Source organism: Daktulosphaira vitifoliae, unplaced genomic scaffold, assembly GCF_025091365.1.
Source record: "Daktulosphaira vitifoliae isolate Bord-2020 unplaced genomic scaffold, ASM2509136v1 Scaffold_2, whole genome shotgun sequence".
Classification (NCBI taxonomy): domain Eukaryota; kingdom Metazoa; phylum Arthropoda; class Insecta; order Hemiptera; family Phylloxeridae; genus Daktulosphaira; species Daktulosphaira vitifoliae.
Genome location: NW_026099573.1, coordinates 21,187,865 through 21,212,908, shown reverse-complemented (window position 1 = coordinate 21,212,908; position 25,044 = coordinate 21,187,865). Strand labels below are relative to the sequence as shown.

Sequence of the window (25,044 nt, the reverse complement as noted above, 5' to 3'; positions counted from 1 at the left end):
ATCATCGGTCTGGCCCAAATATCCGTCATACGTTTAAACAGTATAAACTAGAAGTTTTTTGAACATCAATTTTATATTTTCGTTTTTAATCCGATATTCATTCGACTGTAGTCGTTCGCGCTCTCCAGTTAAAAAAAAAGAAGGGTGTACTTTATGCGCTTACTGGATAGATAAAATTATGAAATGGTTTTCTGGATAAATTCTTTATGCGTTTCGAATAGGTCTGCCCAAATGGATGCTGTTGTGTAATAAAAAAGTTAGTAAATACACGCCGTCGTCCATCTCTGGAATATGTTGTAAACTAATAACGGCGATGTGCTCTTAACGTTGCATAATATATTATTATATTTTTATTCGATTAGATTATACATTAAATGAATACACACATGTATATGATTACACTTATATAATATATTATGCGATCAGAGCAAATACATAAACTTTTCTCGAACTCGGTACTATATTATTATTTTTTTATGAAAAAAAAAAAAGCCAACTTTTGAACGAAGACTAAGTTGATTAACAGTACTCGAGAACACATATTGTTTATAACGGAAGACGTTTTATTTTTCTATAAATTATAACACTGGCGAACATTTATAAATGTAATCATTTTTCAATCAAAACATTTTATTAGCTCAAAAAGTAACAACAGTTACAATTGCGTTAAAAAACGAATTATAAGATTCTGTACAGGGTGTATTTCCGTATGGTTTGATGAGCTACTTCTCTCTGCGGTAAAGTCTAATCACTCCAGTAATTAATGATTAGACCGGCATTATCCATTGTTACTATAGCGGAAAACAATATCTAGTCTTAGGGGAGGGGACAGTGTCAGTATGAAAAGTTGTAACACTATAATCACCAGAATTATAAAATACCATAGATTCCGTTTTTTGGTTGCAGTTTGCTAAGAAAACTAGTTAAAATCGAGTTTGACTCTGGCAGTGCCATAAATCGTCAGCTCGTTGTCATGAGCGGTTGAAAGGCGTTCCTGCTACCGTTGCTGACAGGTTGAAATAAAACGGGATGTTTGAGAAAATCATACGTTTATTTCAAGTTTGATATTATGTGGGGCTTAAAAAATGTCTGGGTGTGAACTTGTGAGCAAAGTGCGCCCATATATCATAGTTTGAACTGTTTTCAGGCTTCGGTATTTTTAAATACTTCGAGTATAGTGTAGTATTGCTGTAGTGCGCGTGTGCTTGCTTACAATTTCGGTAATTTATTATTCCACATCCGATTTTGACTGCAGTAGCCCAGTATAATGACGATGATGGATTTGACGTGAAAATTCGTATTACACGGTCGGGATTTGGGCTGATCAGTTCAGAAAAATGATTTAAAAAAATAATACAACAAATGAGGGCAAATCATATGACGTGACGAGTCGTTGTCGATACCACAGAATTAATTATTTCTGGGATATATTTTATACATGTTATAATAATATTTTCCGTGTCACGCCGATTAATTACAATTATATAAAATAATAACGTATAACTGTGTATAGTTTGTTGTTGTGGTCGTCTCGCACAGGTAGCCATAGAGTATATTTACATTGTAGGTTTTCCGAGAAACCGAAAATAATGATAATTATGGGTTTGATATTTTTTATTGCTTTTGTATTTCTACACTATCCCGTAATCCTGTCACGGATTGGGGTGTTGTCGATAAAATTAGGGTTGAACAGATTAAAAAAATATATGACAGCGTCAAAGAAATTCGTTTCTCATGGACTTAACAAAGAGCCTATCGACTGTGTTCCGCTGAAGAGGGTCCTTTTAAAGATACAGGGTATCTAACTCGGGTCATAATTATCACCGTGAATATCAGTACGGCGACGTTAATATTATGTTAATTATCTGTTTATTCTGTAGAAATAAATAAATATTCATCGATTTTTAATTAAACTGCGGTATAATACGATGACCTTAACATCCATGAAATCTCCCATGTTGTTAGTTGTTTATTTTTTTCTTATTTTATATGTATTTATTTTTATATATTTTTTATTTGTACGTTTCATTATAAATGCGAACGAGACTCTTCGAGATGTTGCTCAGCGATTTAAGGACTGGTATGCTAATAATGGTGACGCTTTGTCTTGATAATTTGTGCGGTCCATGATTTTACTAGGAAAGTAAAAAAATGATTAAACTACCCAATTCGCTTGTCCCGTACAGAAATGCGGTATCCATTTACCATGACAAATACAGTGATTATTGTCCGAGCGCCATCGTTACACACATAGGTGTAAATGACCACGAGGCCGACTCGTTTAGGACACAAAAAACGCCGGTGACTTAGGTGTTTACCAAACGGGCATGTAATTTTTCTCGACACATAACCAAGTAGTATAATTTGTCTGATGTTTTCCCGCCCACCCACATATTTATAGACATAAACACTTAAAGACGGCGGAGTTCGGCTGCAGTTAATGCATTATATCTTTCCAACCCTAGTTGTAAAAAATAGATAATTATTGATTCGATCCAAACTATTTTTCTTTATTACCATCACTACGCCTCTTCGATAAAATAAAGTTAACACAGCTTTGGGTCAAACAACAATTTTTAACGCTACAATGGGTTTCAAAGGGTTTCGTAACAGATTATCTTTACTGTCTTGCGCTTATGTGCGTATGTTTGAAATCAATCACAAGCGTTAACCCGATTCTTATCGATTCATTCGATCAATAATTTGAAATAAAACGGAAAAAAATATATTATTTAGTAAATTAAAATTTCAAAGTAGTAAAACGAAATTTAAGTTTTGAGAAACTTGGCTCGAAATAATTTATTAATATCAAATCGAAATAACAATAATATCAAATTAAGATAAATAAATACCAAATGATTTTTTGGAACATCCATCGAATTCTGAAAAAAACAATAAAGAGTTGAAATTGAAAAATAATCAGAAAATCACGTGGAATATTTTTTAAAAACCTCCGTGGAATAAATTTGATGGTTTGTTCGCTTATTTGTGAATTAAGTATATTTTTATGAAGTGCAGTTCCAACTTATGAACAAATGTCAATCATTTAAGTGAATCAAAAACAACATCAGTTAAAGTGATTTGTGGTTTTCATCGATTTCGGTTAGGATATTTTTTCTAAAAAAAAATTTTCCACAAAATAATGTAACATGATAATAATTCCAGTGACTTAGTTTATGGCTTTCATCTATTTATGACTAACTGAATTTATAATTCACGAGATGTCCTACGTGAGCTTTTAAATCGACTTAAATATCTTTATACATTACATGTACAAAGTCTAAAAAGACATTTTTAAACCGAAGTTTTAGTTTTCTTCTCAACGTATTCATTTAAAAAATAAGTCATCTTTAATTTCCGAAAACAAAATGTTTACCGCGACAGTTGGCCCATCTCGATAGAGTTACACAAATTTTTGTTTTTTCTCTAGTTAAAAATCGTTGTTAGGACTGTTCTCTTTTTCTAATATGAGGCGAACTCTAAACAAACGAATTCCAATTGGAAATTAGTCTACTCGAATGTATCGAGATTTATTTTTATTATCAGATGTTTATTATTTATTAATGTAAGACGTTATACAGAGTAAAGGACGCGTGCGTGTGTTGCATTTCGTACGTGTAAATCGAAAGTCATCACTAGGGTTTTTCACACGAGTGGATTTACTATCGACGAATAATAGAAAGAAGAAAAAAAGAGGTTTATTATTTTACACGCCATCAACAATGTACAATATTTACCCGATTTGAATAACAACAAGCGCAATCGTGATTCGTGATGTCTTTTGTGCGCCAGTGTGTTTTTGTGTGTTTGCTCAGACGTTGTTTGATTATTTATTTTCATATGTGCCGCTGCACGTCTAAGTAATAATAATTATTTTTTATAACACAATGTATACTTGTGAATAAGTGTACCTGCGGACGAACAGTAAAGTCGCGGAAGGACAGAAACCATTGATGGAAACATCAATTATCATAAGCTGTTGAAACAACGTCAATTGACTACTATCGCGGCAACGCGTTTCCGTCCACCCTGGCGCTATACTCGTTGAGGGAGGGGTGTTTAGCTCGAGGGAAGGGCGTGAAACCGATACGCCGATGACACTCCAACGATAATAATGTTGTATTGAAATGTCTGTTGAGCACGGCAGACGACCGTTCGGCTACCCTAAGGCAACACACGATTCGGAAAAAAATATGTATAAATAAATAATACCGATTTATCTCCGATCTCCGGCATTGTTTTAATCGCCTGCAACACACGCGGCGAGCGTGTACGCTATTTGGAAGCATGAGATTTCTGGAACGGGAAAATAAGTACACGCGCTGTTTTTTAATATATTTCTAATAGAAATATTCCTGAACGTACTATCCGCCGAGATCAAAAGCATACCATTAATAATTATAAGATTTGTCGCCGTCGTCTTCTCGCACAAAGCTTTGTAGGGCCCGACATTTCGAAGAAGGCTTAACCTCGCGAAAGAAATTTTACACCTTTGTTTGGGTTAACTCGTTCATAGCATAGGGTTATTTGAGCAGACACTTGTACGTAACACTTAATGTTTATTAGAAATTCAAATGGAATTTTTGTGTCGAGCCACGTTTTATTTTTTACGTGTTGTTTATACTGTGTCACCTTCTAATCGTCGACTAATGATAGCTAATCATTTAATAGTATTTAACGATAATTTTATCATAGAAATGTTTGCCGCGCGGCATCGTTGTACCCGTCACTGTTTTCGGTGTAATTATTACGTATAAAACGAAGAAGACCTAATAATTAAAATCTCTCTCTACATAATAACATACTAATTGTGTGTTAGACCGTGCTCTCGGTTCATATTTTATGAATAGGTCCGATAAATTATGCATATCCACATTCGAGCGGAATGTTATTTCTCTAGCCCACGATCGTGTACTTTAAATATACATAATAATAATTACAAGGACTTTTAAACAGCAACAGCAGTAAAGACGCCAAATAAACAGTGTATATGTCCAACGTTTAGAGAAACTACCATAGCGAAGACAACTTCATAAAAGATTCACGCGCGTTAGCTTCGAATTTATATTAAATGCGAATGTCTGATGCAATAAAGATGAGTATATAACGCACCGTTGTCGTTTGAATTTCTATATAATTGCCAGAAAATATATAAATTGACTGCAAGTTTTTTACACAATGATTCTCGGTAAACTTGTTTGTCAAAAAATTATTAAAAAAACAAATGAAACATCTTTTTTTTGCCAGTATACATATACTCGAGATTATTAAATGACATATGCATTCAATCGCGCTTAATTTCAGTAATTATAAAATTAATTATTTTGAAATAGTTGCTATAATTTTTATTGCGAGCAAAGAGCTACAAATTTCAAGTATCGTAATATGAGATAATGTCTTTTGTATCGACTTATAGGTATTTATTTTAAACCAATTGCACTATACATGCTTACATTTTATCCTTAAACAAAACATAACGTTGATAAATAGTTATATTTTACGTTACTATCTATAAATTAGATACTTAAATGAATAATTAAAAACCGGTCTCCGCTATGTATCATCGCAATGCAATTTTATGGCGAAAATGCATGTGCTCATTACAATCGACGGTTTTTCTTAAAAAGAATATCCAAACAAATGTGTCATACTTGATATAAAATACACTAATGTGTAAATATCGAGTGCAGTAAACTTTAGGCGTAGAGATGAAATAAGAAAGATTACTTGAAATTTTATTTATTGTTTATTTCTGATTTGTACCTTTAATGTTAAAAATGTACCCTTTTTAGTAAAAAAAAATCTATTTAGTATTGTTTTATTATGATTATGAAAAGGTTATTAGTAAAACGGCTGTGTCACTTTGCTCTAGGAAGTAACAAATATCAAGAATGATGATTGCCTCGAGTAAGCGGGTTAGAATAATTTGTAAAAAATCAAATTTTAATTTTAATGTTTTCACTGTAACAAGATGTAAAAAGAGCGTAACGAGCGGTAAACAATGCAAGTCTTAAAGTGAATTTGTAATTGAATGAAAATAACAAAAGTCGCGGAATAATTTGAGTTAATTAAAAAACGACGGCGCTTTGCATGTACACAATTAAAAAAGTTTTTGATAATAATCCAGCGATTACAACAAAACCGGGAAAACAGGGTATTTTACAGCTTTCGCCTTTTTTAATACGATTTGGAGACGATCCGATTGAAATGAAAGATGGTGTAATGGAATTTATTAAAAGAAAAAAACAAATATAATTTTCCTTTATTAACCGATACAAAGAGAAAACCATTTTTTAACGTATAAACGACCTTCTTATGCGATATTGAAAATCCTTGCGAACTCAGTAGTTACAGTTTGTTTGCTTATTCAATAGTACAATTTATTATCCTGAGTGATTGGTTTTTTTTTAATAGGATGGCTGTTTGTATTCATTTATATGTATAAATAATCTATCTTCTTGTATTTTTAACAATACACTGCATTATTATTGTCATTTTTATGTGGTTCCATATTAATAACTTATTCAAGGCCGTGTTTCTGAACGTTAAGAAAATCCAATACTGAATTAGTTTGCATGCGGTATTGCTATTAAAGATGGATCGGTCACAATTATGAATAATAAAAAATGTGACGAAATACAGCGGAATGAAAACTCGAGAATAGCGCGTCTAGTTATTTCTATGTAATATGCGGGTGTGTGTCACAAGACACTTAAATGGGAAAAAAGATTAAAACATAACCCGCATTTCGCACGGCAAGTTTTGCTGCTGTTGGTTATAGCCGAATCATGGCAAGTCGCGTTCAAATGAAGTGTACCATTTATTTATTTGTTTTTTGAGTACTCGAGGCGTAACAGTAAAAATAAAAAGGTAATTGCAAGAGATAATAATTTCGAAAAGATAGTAAAAAGAAAACGATACACGTGTATGTTGCGCCGGTTAACTCAAAGTGTATAAAAAAAATTGTCACGGTCCAACTCGTGTCGAATGTCAGTCCTTTCGTACCACTGCAACGAACTGCCTGTGACGTTGTGGTGTTGCGCTGAGAGGCGGAAGTGACCGACCGCATAGCCACCGACGCCCCGGGGGGTCGCCATACGTTTTCGGGGTTACCGAGGCGTCGGCTAAATTTATTTGTCTGGTAGCTTATAAATAGAGCGACGGCGCGACAAGAAGAAAAAAAATATATGAAAACTTAGAAATGGTGTTCAACCAGAGTGTCGGGTCCCCGCGGACAGAAATAAAACGTCTAGCCTGTTAGGAGAGACGCTCTAAGTATGTTAAAATATTCGTATGAATGTTTCAGTAATGATTGTCCCGTTTTTTGTTCAATGAATCGTCCTCCCCCGCACCGTGTCCTCGTGCCACCGCTAAACTAGATACGGTTCTTATTATCGCGATACTAAATATAATGCGCTGTGAACAATTTGTTCTCGAGGGTATTCGTAGGACCCGGGCTGAAATATCGGCGGCAATTTACGGTCTGCCGAGAAAAAACGTGTAATTAAAAAAAAAAAATCCTGACCATGATGATGATGACGCGATATAGCCCGTGGCGAGGTGTACCTTTCCCGTGTATAATTCAATTCGTGATTCAATTATGTTCGTGATTTATTGTCATTTATTCTTGTTTCTCTTTTATACATTTTGTCTTTCTCGATCTCTGCCGCGGTAGCCCAAAGCAACATATCCGACCTATGGTAAGTAAACCATAATATGGGAGTAATAATAAAGGAAATCGTTCACATTTTCTTGGAAAACACATCTCGGACCGTATCGATGCACAATTTGCAAAATGCAAATATTTTTTTTTTTAGACATTTTGAAGGACTAATAACTTATTTAGGGAGGGAGCACTTAATAATCCTCATAATGGCCACACTGGTGGCCAAATATACACGAAGTACTAACGTTGCGACAGAATTCTTATCCTAAGTTCAATCAATTTATACCCGAGGCGAGACCGTTAAGTTGAGAAGGAATGATTTAATTCTCAACTATCAAGTGGTGCTTAAGCCGTTGGGTCGTTTTAGCCCGTTCGGGGTCGACGTGGTAATTATTGCCACGGTAACGGTCCGTTGAATTGGACGGTTGTGGTTGTGGTGGCCGGATGTTAGCTGTGCATTAAGTTATGGAGCGTGTAGTTCCGAAATCGTCGAAATTATTTAAAAACAGTCGATATCATACGGTGTGTATTTAGAGTATTTAACCGCAAAACGAATTTCCCCCGAGAAACATTCCGCAGTAACGGCGCCGAACAACACCGCGAGGAAAACGGATCTGCTCAGTATTGTGAAGTTGTGACGTTGAAATCGAGAGATGCTTAAATGAATCATTGAAACTTGCCCAATCTGTCCGTTCTATGTGTGTGTGTGTGTGTTGGCGGTAACACGAGTTTACCTAGATACATATGCGTGTATAATTATTGAGTCATTACTATTATTAAAACAATGACGTTCAATTGAATTTTGCTACAAGTGGTTTGTTTTAGCTTTACCTTTAAGAATGTTTTTGACGGCAGTTAAATTATGCCTTTGTTTTCATCATCACGATAATGAATTACTATCGATCGATAGGCCAGTACAAAATTTATGAACTTGGCAAAGATCAGTTCGGGTCGAATTTAACTCAGTTCAAATTCGGGTCGGCCCATGTCAGAACTGAGGTTAAAATAGATCGGGGCTTAATTTGAAATTAAATGAGCTGCTGGGTCCCATCAAGCCGGATCAAACATTGATATTAGATCATGCGAATTATAAAAAAATAAACTTATTTTCTTTGAAAATAAAATTTAACGAATGAAGTTAAAATATTAAAACTAAAACCTTTAAACTTAAAATCAAAACCTTTTAGACAGCAAAAATATTCTATAGTTAATATAGTGATAACATAATTATATAGTTGAAAGAACTGTAATATCAGTTGGAATTACGAAATAAATTAGGTTTAAAGTTGGTTCAAGTATATAAGATAGATCTTCTAATATATAATTATGTTGTCACTGTATTAACCGTGATTTGGGATGGACAAACTATGTAGTTTTTCTGTGTAATTCAATTATAGTACTTTTTTAAATGGATCGGATTGGACTTGATTCATTTTTTTTTAGTTGGACAGGGCCGTATTGGGCTTAAAATTTTACATTTATATTCGGGTCGGATCGAATTGGGACATATTTCTAAGGTCCGAACTAATCTCAGAGTTATGTTCAGATTCTTTTGTCTCAACCTGAATTTTCGCGTATAATTGGATACGCGAAAATTTCGTTTTAAAAACTTTAAATGACTTAAATTTTGTAAAATATTTCATGAAATTGGCGTTAAAAAAAAAAAAAAAAGTTGTTTGATTTCTTTTTTTAATTAAATACGAAATTCTATCTCTATATCGCGAATTCCATTATTTTTTTAGGTTTACATACTTTAATTTGACGTTATTTTAGCCAACTGAGTATATAAAAATATCTATATTCTATTAGTTTTATTATTATAACACGGCGTACAATTTTCATTCTTGAATAAAATTCATTTTTTTTTTTTTAAATACAATATTTCAATATTTAACGGTTTATATCAACAAATATTGATTCATCTAGTAATTTGGACAAATAATTATTAGTAATAAAAATTATGAAATCATTAATAATTTTATGAGTTAAAGCCTGTAAAATAATTATTTTAATAAATTAATCTACATCCAAAATCTTTTAGAAATATTTCCTATGTTTTTGAGTGTGTTAACAGCCGTGTTGTTAATAATTTGACCAGCCTGACTATTAATTGTATTATAGTTTATCGTGTTAATAGTCTTGGTTAACACATTCGACTCATCTTTTTTTCTACACGATTCTGTATACCTTTTTATACTATTAATATAACTCATAGCACATACATATACTTTTTCTGCACAATTTGTATATATATCTTTGTAGTATTTATCTGAATGTTTTTCGAATTTATTACAAATATAAGTGCTCATATTTTCTTTTATTTGATTAATTAATATAAGTCTAGTATCTAATAGTCCTAAAGGACTACTAGAATTTAATTCTTCATTTTGTATTTTATCGTTTGCTATAGAATTTGTCCATTTATTTAATTCATCTACGAAAGCTAATGTAAAACTTCTATTTTCATCTGTAATAATAAATCATATCCAGTAGATTAATTAAAATAGATCAATTTTTTGTACACTTTTAAAAAGTTATAATGGTGTAAAATTGAAATTGAAAAAAAATGTGCAAAAAGATAATTCATATTAAATTTTTTAGATGGAGTAACTCTAACATTTTTTCATGACTTTGGAAAACGTATAAAATTAAAAAAAAATTTACATAAAATAGCCTGTGTTTTAATTACGGCTGTCATTGACGAATTGAAGATAACTCGTCAGAAAAAGTTTTTTTTAACTTATAGTACGTAACATAAGCTTTAAAGTATCATATGTTTAAAGGGCAAAGTATTTCCGGAATATTTTAAAAGTTCATTTAAAAATATTAACTTATAATGCTAAAGTTGCTATTTTGAACCCTTCTGTGGTTAGATTTTCAAAGAAATATACACAAAGAAAGGACTGTATCTAAGGTGCTTATATAAAAAAAAATATTTTAATTTGTTTATTTTTAAAAAAGTTATATCAATTTTAAGAAAAAAAATTAAAGAAAACGCAATTTACCGATTTTATAAATTGTAATTTTTTGTGGGATTTCCACCATTTACGGGGAACAAGAGAAAATTTTTCAATTTTTGAGGTTAATGTTTTCAACTATATACGATTTTTGATCTTTGACGTATCGTTGAGAAAAATTTGTCCTGTGAGAGCTAAGAAAAAGAAGTGACAGACTCCAAAAAAAAAAATTATAAATATCATGGGAAAATTTTAATACCTTCTCATTTTCACATCGAAGCTAAAAGTTATTTTTGATAACATACATTTTTTTTACGAGAAATATTACTCAAACTCAACTTAAAACTACAAAATTTGGTTAAAATATTTATTAGATGTTTTGAATTTCATGAAATTATTATTTTATAGAATAATATAAAACTATTATTTTACTATGAAAATTGTTATAATAGTTTTATGACGAAATTATTAATAGATTATAAACTATAGAAACGTTTATAAATATTTGTTACTTTGTAGTATACTAATTGTTATAAATTGTATCCAATCATAATAATAATATAATTATTAATTTTAAATAATTTTAAAGAACTTACTTTTATTTATAATGAAATGGTTTATATTTGCATCCTTTAAACAATTATACAGTTCCTCTATGGACAAAATTACCTGTAACATTTATTTATTTATAATAGTAATAAAAAATTATTTTAGAACTAAATAAAATGTACATCATTGTCGATCAATATACTTGGTTTTATGAAACTAATCATAATTAATACGAGCTGAATTGATTTCATTGTGAAATGATCAAATTAAATTTTTACTAAAAAAAAACGATTTCAAATAATTCATAATTTAATAAATTTGTATTTAAATAGGCTTTCAAAATTTAGTACACACGCGTCACAGAGATCACAAAACAAACAATTGCATTGATTTCAAGGTATAATTTAGAGGCAGGTGGGAAAATTTTTTCTGTATTTAAGAAAAAATGTGTAGGCATCTAATGAAAATAAATAAAATTTTAAATAAAAGCATCTACAAAAATACTTATTGGAGATGTTAGTATGTTTATTTATTATTTTCTATGATGTTATCATAATAGTATGTTTAAATATTGAACTTACAAAAACAAAAAAATGGAATTTTTAGAATATGAGAAATCTTCTTCTTTTTCGTCGTCTTAAAAACAATTTGGGGTCAAGAAGATCAAAAATATTTCTTAAAAAAAATTAATCAGACCGAACAACCCATATCAGTTAATGAAGTATAGAAACTCATTTTATTTTTGGTTTTATCCTCAAGTATTATCATACATTCATATTTTTAAATACATGAAATATATTCATTAATTATTTTTTGTAATTATAAAAATAAAAAGCTTTTATTGTATTTAATGTATAGAAATATGATAGTTTCAATAACGATTTGTAGGTTTATTGGATGGCTAATAAATGAATTGGTATGTAATTCATATAAACCTAATAAAACAATTAATGTTGATTAAAATTAATAAATAATTAAATTTTAAGGGGCCATGATTATTAATTATTAACAGTCATGTTAAAAATATACTTGAATACTTGAAGCAAAATATAACGAGAGTTCTCATTTAATTTTTTTTAAAGATCAAGGGAAAAAGACAGATGTGGTTCTTGGGGTGAATCACGACATTTGTCTCAATAAAAAAATTATTGTTTTCAAATAATATATTTTGAGCACTAAAATGTATTGATATTTTTACACATCTAAATAGTTAAGAAATACAAAGAAAAAAATTCCAATAAAAATCAAAATATTTAGTATTTCAAATACATATACTATTCTAAAATGTTTAAAATACATGTTTAATTTTAAGCTACTTAATTTGCTACATAACTTGTTCAGAATTTTGTTCGTGAAGTTGAGAATAATTATTATATAATACTCTGACTGATTTAGTAATAAATATAACATATTTTGTTATTTCAGACATACAATAGTGTTGTTTTTTTTTTATCAAATTTTTAAGCGGAGTACTATATGTTTTAGGTTATAACTTACATATCTTTGTCATGTCATACAATTTAAAATTACATTAATAAGATACATTAGTACATTAACTAGCTAAAGGTCTGGTGTTAAAATTAATTATCATGAAGATATGAAAGAGTGGAATAAAAATATATTATTGTTTTTTTAAATCTGAATGTCTACAATTTAAAATACTATTGATATATATTTCTGTTTATACTAATTTTCATTATATAAAATATACAAAATTCAAAGTTTTAAATTAAATGACTCCCAGATTTTTAGCTACATTCTAAAATTATTAAACAATTATAAAATTTAAAATTCAATAGAAAATAATATTTTTTACTAAAATAGTAACAGTATTATTTTGTAAAAAAAAAATAAATATCAAACCAAAATCAAATAATTCTATTAATAATATCTTATAGAAGAAATCAAGATTTATACTTCAGAGTATTCAGAGCACTTTAGTTGTTATTAGTATCAAAATTATTTTATTATATCCTTTGCCTTCATATTCCTCTTTAAACATTTATTAAAGATTTTTGTAACTTAATTAAATACTACTTTTTAAATTGAATATTTATCAGTTAAACATTTTAAATTGTGTTTAAAAAAAAAATTACCTCACCCAATAATAATCTAAAAAAATGAATAAAGAATATATCAGTGTATACAAATAGATATTTTTTTACATACAAGCATATTTATAACAATGTTGTTTATTTTTTGTTATGCGTTTGTAGCTCGATGTCTATTGGTTAATTTCCAAGTTATAAGATAAAAGCTACTATTTTTTTTAAGTTTTGTCTGATAAATATAGTTATTAATTTTCATTTAAAATGTTCATATATGCGTGTAATAATAATTTATATTATTGTATTGTATTTCGTAAAGAATAAAAATTTGTTAAATATTAAGAAGCTTACAGAAAAGTTACAAATATGAGTTATATTTATATACTCTTTTAGAGGTCGTTTGTTTTTTTATATATAAATGATCTAATTCACATTTATCCGATTTGCAAAAAATTGCGATTTCAAACTACATAGTTTTTATTCGAGATTAATTAATTCTTAAGTATGTATTTATAAATCAACTAGCTTAATATGTATTATTAATAATAATTTTTTATTATTTATATTTAACGTCTACTTTTAATAGTTATGTTTGAGAATTCGGAAAATCTGCATACACCAATTTGAATCAAATCCGATACCCATACACTAAGACGTAACTAAGCTGAATAGTTTGATAAATATACAATTATTATTGATGTAAATTAAGGGTAGTTGAAGTAGAAATAAGCGTATTAATCAGCTTACAACTTCCCAGAAAAACAAATCAAATTTTATTTTCCTATTTAATCATATTTTTAAGAGTGATTTGTTTATGTAAAAAAAATTATCAACCCCAATTATTTAGAGCAAGCTATCTTTTATACTAAAAACATTTTTGATGTTAAATGTTATAAATTTTAGAAAATTCTCAATATTGGTTGTAACAAAATTTTAATTCTATTATAAGTAAAATTTCTAATATTTTATTAGTTATGAAATGTTCTAATATTGTATTAGAACAATTTTTTTGTTATATTTGCTATAACTAAACAAGTCAATATACAGGGTGGCCCACCACTCACTGACAACTTAAATAACTTTTGATCCAGTTAATATTTTTAGTTGATTTTTTTTTTAAATAATAGTTATACGTTAGCTCTATAGCTATATCTCAATAATTAATTTTTTTACATTTTATTAAAAATATTAATTATTTTTAAATTTTAAATAAAATGTAAAAAAAAAATCTAAGATAGCTATTTTGTAGAGTAGAATTTAAGAAAAATTTTAGTAAAAAAATATCTTATTAATATTCAGTAGTAAATATTCTGTAGCGTTTTGAAGTTTGTGAAAATTTGAATTTTCATGTACTATTTTACGGTATTAAACATTGAAATACGTATTGAGAAAAGGACAGAAGAAAACGCTATCTTTTCAATATACTTTTGAATGAGAGTGATAAGTAATAATTGCCTTATCTAATTTCTTATCATGGTATTTATGCCAAGTTTGTAATGTATACACACTATCATCATATGTATACACAGTAATCATGAAAAGATAGCGTTTTCTTCTGTCCTTTTCTCAATACGTATTTCAATGTTTAATACCGTAAAATAGTACATGAAAATTCAAATTTTCACAAACTTCAAAACGCTACAGAATATTTACTACTGAATATTAATAAGATATTTTTTTACTAAAATTTTTCTTAAATTCTACTCTACAAAATAGCTATCTTAGATTTTTTTTTTACATTTTATTTAAAATTTAAAAATAATTAATATTTTTAATAAAATGTAAAAAAATTAATTATTGAGATATAGCTATAGAGCTAACGTATAACTATTATTTAAAAAAAAAATCAACTAAAAATATTAACTGGATCAAAAGTTATTTAAGTTGTCAGTGAGTGGTGGGCCACCCTGTATATATATATATTGCTCTACGACTCTTGGGAACACACTATACTAAAATAATATGTATTAATATATGAAATTAGCATAAAGCAAACAAAAACTTAAAAAATTAAATAGAATACGAATTTATTTGATATTTTAGTGAGTATTTCGGTAAAATATCCACATTAACACTTAATTTTCGAATTTAAATTAAAAATTTTGAATATGAATTTCAGATTTTAAATTCAGAAAATTCTTTAGGTTTATAAAAATTTCAAGTATTTTTTGTTTAAATTAATGATTTTTAATTAAATAACTAATCGACCTTATAAGTTAATCTAACGGTTACATGATCTCATATCTGTATAAAAGAATAATTAATCTTTATAATTTTATTTGAAATTGATTTAATAATGTTAAATTAGTACAGACTTAAATAGAGTCAAATATTTAGTTTGCACTACCACACGTGTGTAGAAAAAGAAACTGTAACATGATACTAAAACATCCAAATATGTTGACCTTTGAAACATTATAGCATCAATATTTTTAATTAACTTAACGCTTGACAAAATTCATTGGTAAACGACTAATTTGAATATTAACTCACTTAAATATTTTTCTGTATCAACTTACTTTATAAATTTAAATAATTTACTATTTAGCACAGCTATATAACAAAACAATAATTAATACTATTGAATTTGACTGGAAAAAAAAGATACGTTAAAAAAAAAAAATTCGTAGATTTTTAATGATATCTCATAAAAAAATTAGAAATTTTTAAAAATTAGATTTAATAATGGAAGTATAACTATAAGTAGGGATAGGACTATTTACATTTATAAAATTTGATTGTACCACTTCTCAGGCATCCAACACTAAATGAAAAATCAAATCTAATTATGTGGAAGTTAATTATAGATGTTTTATAGTATTCCCCACGACCCTCGCAACAAATTTACTAATTAATATATAATAATTATGGTTAAGAAAGATAAACGCGGATACTTTGAGTGCAAGAGAATATACATCGAAATTTGATATTATCATATAATTCATTATAGTTTATTATTCTCTACCTAAAAGTGCAAGTAACTTGTATAATTTTGAGTTGAACTTAATACGAATGTCCAAAACAAAATGTAACTCTTGTGGATGGTCGAAACTTTGAAGCCATTTATTTGGAAACGACTTTTTCCAAGATACGGCCCTTTTGCACTCACATTACGATATATTTATCATATATATACTGTAGATGACTAAAGTAAACTTTATAAATACATTAAAGTCCCGAAATCCTAATAACAAGTCAATCATTCAATAATATAATTAAAAATATTTGTTTATATAATATAAGTTTTAATCATTTAAACGAATAATATGTTTGACCGCTTTTCTCTTTTGCCACTACGAAAAAATACTCGTATATTTTAAATTAATTGTTCAATAGTTGTTTTTGGTCAATTATGTTCTTAATTACATCATATTTTAAAATTGTTTAGCCATCTAAACACGTATGTTTTTATTTAAAAAACTAATGTTGATAATTTTTCAAGGGGAAAAAAGGATAGAACTTCATTTGTGTTAATCAAAGTACTAATAATTTTTTTTAATTAAAAATTATATTTATATTATACATTTTAATGTAATGCTTGAGACTAGTGATCGTTTTTTATATATATATAGGATGTCCCTCAATATTTGTTTGAAAATATTGCAAGATCAACTAGTATTGGGTATATTTTGTTACTGGTAATATTATGAGTTTATATTTTTAAAAAATTGGCAGTGGAGTTAATACATACACCCGTAAGTTAATACGTAAGAAACATTCGGTAATTGATATTAAATAAAACTGGAACCAGTTAGATGATTTCATTGAGTAAATTATTGATATTTTTTTTGGCGGAAGCTAAAATACATTTTTTATAGAGATAACTGAAAAGATATTCAGTAAAATAATTGTTCAGTGAAAAAATAAATACGATATGTGAACTAATATCAACTATAGGACTCTCAGGATTGTATTATAAATTTAATGAATAAAAATCAAAATTATTAGTAAACAAAGTATAAAAATTGTTGTTTATTTATATATCAAAATTATAATTTATTTATGTTTAAATTGAATTAAGTATTTTTTTGCAATATACTATTAAATACACAATATTTTACTAAAATTAACTGAATTTGTTTATGGTAGAGTGTAATTTTATAATTTTTTAAATGTTCCAAACCCAACCAGTTTTTAAAAGTTAATTCGTGTTGATAATTAATTTAACCACTTATTTTTTAATGGCATTTATTTTCATTACAACTCTAATTTCAATTTAAATTATTTTTGTTATGCATTAGAGTTTTATATATTTATGCTCTAAAATGTATTGCAGCAGACAAATATCTTATAAATCCAAATTACAACTTCAGTAGAATTCAGTCAAGAAAAATACACCGAAATGATTTTTCCGAATAAACTTCTTGTTTAAATAAGAAAAGCACTCAGTACGACATTCAGTTTCGTAAGAAAAGTTAAAATTTATAAGAATCAGTTTTTGGATTTTTGATGTATGCTTTTACCAAACCAACAGTTCGTTATATTTCAAAAATGGGTACATGTATAATGTATAATGTTTAAGTGCTGCATTGGATCTTAGCAATATCTATCAATATTTGATATCTCAAATTCTTCTTTCATATTACGTAATTGATGTTATAACATTTCAGAAAACTGTAAAAATGTATTTCATGACATTTTAAAGTTATCGTTAACTATGAAAATATTCTGGATAATTTATTATTGTTACATCAATTTGATCGGCACTTAAGTATAATACTTGATTTTACTGTTAGTGACTTAATTAGGGGAAAAATTATAATTCTGAGTAAAAATACTAAAGGGCCATTGTATTAGTTTAGAAGTACACGTGTAGGTTTTACTCAAATTACTTACCCAAAACCCAATAACATTTTTTTAGTGAAATTACATATATATTTATTTTATTAAAAACTTTGGAATTATAGTTTAGGGCTGAATCAACATTGGTCTAGTGTCCAATTTATCTTTAGGTAATTAACTATAGATTTTTTTAGTTAATTCAAGTAAATATAAATTATTAAGAAAATTGAATCACTTATTACATTTAAATTTTTGAAAATTTTCATTGTGATGATTATTAATTCTATTTATTTGAAACTGTGTTAAAATGTTAGAATTGAATAATTATTAGCATTTATTATAGTTGTCTAGCACAATTCAATTATAATAATAATAAAAATAATAATAATTGTACATCTAAGGATTTAATTTTTCTTAACATATGTAGTGTTTGTTCAGTTCTATTAGAAAAAAATATATATTTTGCTATTCTGCTACTAATGTGCAAGGTAACCAGACAATATAAACAGACACACTAATCATAAATAAGTATAACATTTTTGTAAATCATTTGTGGCCAAGTGTAAAAAAATATTGTTTATAAATTAATTAGAATTTCCATATAGAATAATGATTCTACATCTTTGTATAATTTAATATAATAAAAAGATTTTGTCACAGTTGAGTTTAGAAAAATCATTGTAATTAGAATGATAGACTTTTTTTTAAGTTCAAATTTTTTAAATGTTTAATCAATAATCGACAAAAAAATGTAGTGACAATAATAATGATAATTCAAATAAAGACATTTTTACTATTCAAATGTACAAGTCGTGTAAGAAAATGTTATTGTAAATTGTAATATTAGTTCACGAATAATTTGATCATTATATAAAATTATACGTTTACTTGGAAATGGGCTGTAATAAGTTAAAAATTAAGTCCTTGAATGTTCATTTGATGCCAAATAGAACCCTATACTTAGACCAGTATTGCACTATATCAAACAAAATACAACGTAAAACCACAGAAAAAAAACTGTGTATAATTAATTATTAGCGTACATGCGGATAGAGATGGCTTAGTTGATGAAGAGTTAATGATGATAACTTAGGAGTGTGTTTTTGCGGTTTAGCTAAAGGGCATTTGTTAATATAATTTTCATCTTCCAAGTATACTCGGATTTTTTCGTAGGCTCTTTCATTAATTTATATTATAAAATATATTTTAAAAGAATGTAAACTAATTGTAAAAAGCGCCACAGTTCTTAATTTTGGTGAAATACATTTTTTCAAGTCATCCACAGACTCGTTGAATTACCACCAACTCTTGCCATCAGTAACTATGTGCAAAATAATGTGTAAAAAATAATAATATATCACTTTTTGTGGATACGTTTTGAACATCGTTCAAGTCAGTGAACTACATGTTGATTTTTAATAGAGATGTGTTTTCTTCCGGACAATGTTTTTGCTGTTATTTTTCTGTTTGGACATTACAGGAAAAAGTCATGGAAATTGAAAATGGATGAACAAACACTATTTCCTCAAACAAACATTGACTTGATATCAGTCTGAATTACTTTTTTTCGTACGTGTACAACTATGGTAAAATAGTTATTATATTATAATTGAATATTTGAAGCCCTCCGGGTCACCTGGAAATATAGACATTTAATGAAAGATTGCAGTGTACATTGCAAGTGTCGGCGGTCATTCGATTTTTAACGTACTCCGTTGTGTTCATGTTTCTTATAATAGCGTTACTTTTATACCGGGATACACTTATAACAGCCAGCATATTGGGAAAAAGTAAAAAATAACCGGATCGCCCTCGAGCCACGTCCGAATCAAAACTCTAACGCGGCCACGAGAGTTATATTATTCGTAAGAAATTGCATACACTAGTTGCCATCATCATGAAAATACTTTTCTATCAGTGGACCGTATTACCTACTGCGTTGAATACTCATTTGAGATAAATCATTAAACGTAAAAAATAGATACGTTCGAGATGTGTATAGGATAGAGTGACGTGTGAGGTATACATGTTTTCTTTTAGTAATAGCTTGTACATTTTTAATCGTAACACTTGGCGGTTGGTGTTAATTACTACAACAAATTGATAATTTTTACAGTTAACATTCTAACAAATCAAATTTATTAAATCGTAATGTTTTAATCAAAACGACCTCAGGCTCTGGTTTTGGGCCCCAGTAAAAATATATTGAAAACATCAGATGATATTTCAGGAGATCTATATTTTATTTTTAACACCCAGGTTTTTGATCTTATTTTATTTATAAAATATTAGTAGGGTTTATTATTTATAATAGTAAGGTCGATATTTATGATATCGACCTTAGTTTTTCTTGAAATTTTTTAATTGTGGGGTTATGACGATTCATAGAATTTCCCTACGCCTAAACTAATTAAAAATTTCGAATCCATTTCAATGAGTTCAAATAAGAGACTGTTATATTTTAGTTATTTAAGGATTTATGTAAAAACTTCAGACTGATATTTTCAACCTAGCAATATAATATTTAGTAACACCATTAGAGTCGTTTGTGGTTGACCGCCTCATTTTTTTACTTCCATTATCATATTAAGTATGCGTTGTTTGGCTATCTTTCTCATTGGGCTACCCAGGCCCTACTAATTGACCTTTAAGTACATTTTCCACACACACCGACCGCAGTGTAATAATATTGTTATGAACGAGTCGGGTAAAAAAAACTTGCAAGCTTCGTTGAACCAAAGAAACTATCTGGAAAACGCAATTTTTTTTCATTCGCTTAGTAGATTTGTACTGATGGGCCATACGACCTTCCGTCCGTTCTACAACACTAATTATTTTTGTTGGTAGCGTTACTTGTTTTACCTTCTTACATTTTTTTCCCTTTCGGTCGTGTAATTTGATTTCGCCTTCGTGATACACTTTTTTTTTTCCCCGCTATCACGTCCACTATAACCTGAACTCTGTTTTCCTCCTCGTGTCCCTACTCCACACTCTTACATTATCATTATTGTGTTTTTCTTCTTCTTGTCCGTGTGTACGACGATGACGATGACGACTAATTACCGGCAACGACGGCTGTCCGTGAACCGGCGGCAGACAGGTAGTAGTTTTCATTTATAAGTGTATCGGTCCGAGTAGCCGGCTTAATAAAAACCGGTGTACCGATATATGTATAGTGGAACAAAAAATAGTGTTTGCTGCAGCGGAGGTAGGAAATACTAAAAATAATTGGTAGGTGCTTACGGCAAACGATTTCTGAGATCAAACTAGTTTTCGAAGCCTCCGAATTGGCGGCGAAGCACGAATGAGATTTTTTATCCCATGTCTAAACAAAGGAAACCCATTAAAAATAAAGCTGTGCGCTGGTCGTTTTCACCTCTACTATTACAATATAGATTAATTTTTTCTACATTGCTATATTATTCGGATGATTATGCACCGTTAAATCGAACGATCTGCACATCACACGGCCTAATAATGTTATTATTGTATTAAAACGCAATGAAAATTACTTGGAGATTTCCACACGTGTGACCCCTGCTAATTAAAATTCCATTCAAAAACATCGTCGTTGACTCTGATGGAACGGAGCACCGTATAATATATTATAATGACTTTTTTTTGCACCAGCTTTCGCATATATTCGGTCGGGTATAGTCACTCGTCCATCATCATCTTATTGACGTTTAACGGCTAAAACGTACTTATATTGACAGCATGCGCTGAAACGGTGGCTGGGTTAATCGCGCAATAAAGTTGTTGTTTGCAATAAAAAAAAAAAAACATGTACGTCTCGCGTATTACATTTGGCAAAACTTCTCAGATGTAATCTAATTGAAACGTACTCGCGTAGTCGTTTCCTTGCAATCATATCGCCGAGTTGTTGTAATTAATTAAGTATATTTATTTTATTCTGACAATGGGACTTGCATTAATATTGTAGGTAACTGTCAAACACCGTTCGACATCATGAAAGCGGTGGCTTATAATAACAATATAAAATGTACGTGGGCGGTAAAACCTTAAGCGCCTGCACATTAGTCAACAGGAACGACCCGCTGTGCCTTAAATGACGGCCACTTATATTGTAACGCCACAGTATAAAGTGTTCTATTGAAAAACTCGTCCTACCAGAAGTTAATATTAAGAATATTTGATTGTTGGACGACTTCCAAAGAATGATTTTAGCATCCTCAGGTAGGCAGTGTAGTTTACTTTGGGTATGGAGTCTAAATTGTTCACTATGAAAAGGGCTTACGTGTTTGGCTCAACTTTTCGGCAACTATGTGAGTCTGCTGAAGAACTGTTATCGTGTTTTCGAAAATCTATGGGCCAGTCGTTGCATAATTCTACACTGTCGGCGTTCAACCGGATGGGATCCGTTCGATCTGTTTAGAAACATCTAAAATAATAATATTTATAACCCGGGAAAGGAAGCCCATAGTATAACTATCGGAAGCCATTAAAAAAAGACGCCCATAAATAGAAGTCGTGCATCATAAAGTGCAGCAACAACTGACAGCACCCACCGTAAAATTGAATCGGATACACCGTATAGACTAAAAATATGATGATGTTGTATCCCTATGATATTGTACACAATAAATAAAACGTGGATTTAAAATTTTGTTTGCAAGTACAGAGGAGTATACAATTTTATGGTGTCCAGTTGGAATTTTATTCATCACAATAATTATGTTTAATTAAGTGTCGCTAATTTAAATTATTCACGTTATACGAGACAAACTATTAATTCCTTGGTGTGTTCACTGGGCATTGGCACTTACCGACAAATTGAAATGTTTGTACAGCGTCGGCGTTTTTATTGTAAGCCGTACATTTGTTGTTCTGTAAAGGATTTATTTCTTTTTTTATTAGGCTTATTATTTTTTTGCATAATGAACATCGATTTCATGGTTTTATGTCATTGTAATAAAGCTGTTTGTTTCGGCCGACAATCAGCTAACAAGTAATTACCGTGTTAACGTGTTATTATAGTGATTGTATTGAAAACTGTTCGTCGTTAAGTCGTCTCGGCCAATTAACGTATTACAATATATTTTTATTAACACCAAGTCGACGAATATTTAATTGCCGCGTACTTAAAGTATTAGGTTGCAAAAGTAAAATCAATATTTTTACTTAAAGTTTCATGTCTTTTCCCCGACAACGGTAAATATCTCACCCAGCAAAACTTATTTGCCGTGTGAGCTGTTAAAAAGGCAATAAAATAGTTTTCGAGTGTATTTTGGATACACACGAGCTGGATGGTTGTTTATTATACAAAATCATGAGATGATGCAATAGACGAATATAGTAATACTATTATTGCGTAATGTTTTTTACATTATAAAGTGGTTCACGTACGCGAAAGTATTGCGTTTATATCGAATCCTGCGGAACCGTTTAACGGAAGTGTTATCGTTTCGGTATATAAAGTTCAACGTGTGTGTTTTTACGATTCTTTTACCTATCACATTAATAAAATAAAACTCGAGGCGAAGTATCAATGTTATATTTTGCACTTTGCACTAATTGCTTTGTGTGCGCGTGGAATTCAAGTGCAAATATTCAGAATTTGGGCGGACGCGGCTCTATTGTCGGATCGAGGCACCAGAAGCAGCTTGTTTTACGCGTGCACCACTAAATAAAAAAGTCGTGACGGCCATCTCTTGTAAGACGCGCGGTATGCGTAAATTACTACCGAGACGACGACGGTCAATATAAAAAATTAGATACGGTAAATTCCAATTTCCAGACGAAATCTGTTTAATCCCTCCACATAATTATACACCCCACACCCTCCCGGCAACCAGATTTAAGTTTTTAATCCCGGACGCCTGTATAATAGTGCAAGTGTTATTATGTACAACTCGAGTACAATAAAAATAATATTACCGAACACGAGTTCCTATTAAGCGTAATCCAATAACGCCGCCCCGGAGTCCTAACTAAATATTTAACGAAAACGGGTTTGGATTGTTTCATTCATATCGACAACAGTTTTGCTCTTCGGATAAAACCAAAAAGAAACCGTTTCAATAAAGCCAAAAAGCAAGTTGCGTATCATGACTTTTTTTTTTATAATAACAACAGCCATATTTGTGTTACAATCCAAGTCGCATAAAATACATAGGTAAACAAGGATTATCACGACCTGTCAGATACTACTACGCGTACCATAATTAATATCATTTAATGTAGTTTGTTTGCGTTTTAATTTTCCACGTATTTTTTGTGAACACAGTTGACGGTAATACGAAAAACAAGTGGTAAACGGAAAAAAATATTGTCACATCGCCTGGGGAGCAAATCGTTGTTATTGTTATAAATTTTACGAACGACCGTGCGGCATTTGCTCGCTTATATTAATATATTAAACGTGCCTAGGTAATAACGTCGTCATTCACTCGTGTCTAGGCGATATCTTTTTGTCCAACAAGTATAAAACGAAAAAGTTTTTTATCGCATTCCGAGTGGCAATCATACGAGCGCGAGTCATAACATTCGTATTATTACAATGGAATTGGCCATAAGATTTTCGAGCTACACTCGCCGAGCGTTTCACTTAACCCGACGTCTCTATTGAGATTCTGACAATAAAATGGAAATAAAAAAAAAAGTTACTGCATTTGTGCACGGTCTCATAAATCCGTGGCGTTAAGTCATTTGCTTTTCAACGGTCGTTTAAAAGCAATTTGCACCGGCGAGTGGTAAATTCTCACTTCTCATTTCATCTTATCCGAGTAAATTATCCATGCTCGGCCGAATGCATGAAATAACTTTATGTTCCTACTTATCGAACCAGAGCCCTTTGGGTGCGAATAATTAGAAAAGTCCAACCCGATTTTTCACAGTTCCAAGCCGACCTCGGGTCGCTACAATAGGAAAACTGCCGTTTTTCAACTTTTCCCCGCCAATGCGCTATATCGTTTAGCTTTGCTACGCGTGTTGCGGACCTTTTAAAAGGTCCGTTAATAATTTAATATTTATTTGTTCTCGGAACAACGCCGAGCTCAGAAAACGCATGTAGTTAAGACGC

At 29.8% G+C, this 25,044-nt stretch overlaps 2 protein-coding genes across 2 annotated transcripts in view; one reads left to right on the top strand and one right to left on the bottom strand.

Moving 5' to 3' along the window:
* The window catches only part of LOC126899655 (irregular chiasm C-roughest protein), a 58,658-nt gene that overhangs the window by 15,660 nt on the left and 17,954 nt on the right, over window positions 1-25,044 (top strand). The window lies entirely within an intron of this gene.
* On the bottom strand, window positions 9,339-11,518 carry LOC126899678 (uncharacterized). Its single transcript, XM_050674772.1, has 3 exons — window positions 11,355-11,518; window positions 11,220-11,292; window positions 9,339-10,133 (listed from the first exon to the last, which is right to left on the bottom strand). Exons 1-3 carry the CDS (start codon window positions 11,421-11,423, stop codon window positions 9,688-9,690), a joined length of 588 nt encoding a protein of 195 aa, XP_050530729.1. The 5' UTR covers window positions 11,424-11,518; the 3' UTR covers window positions 9,339-9,687.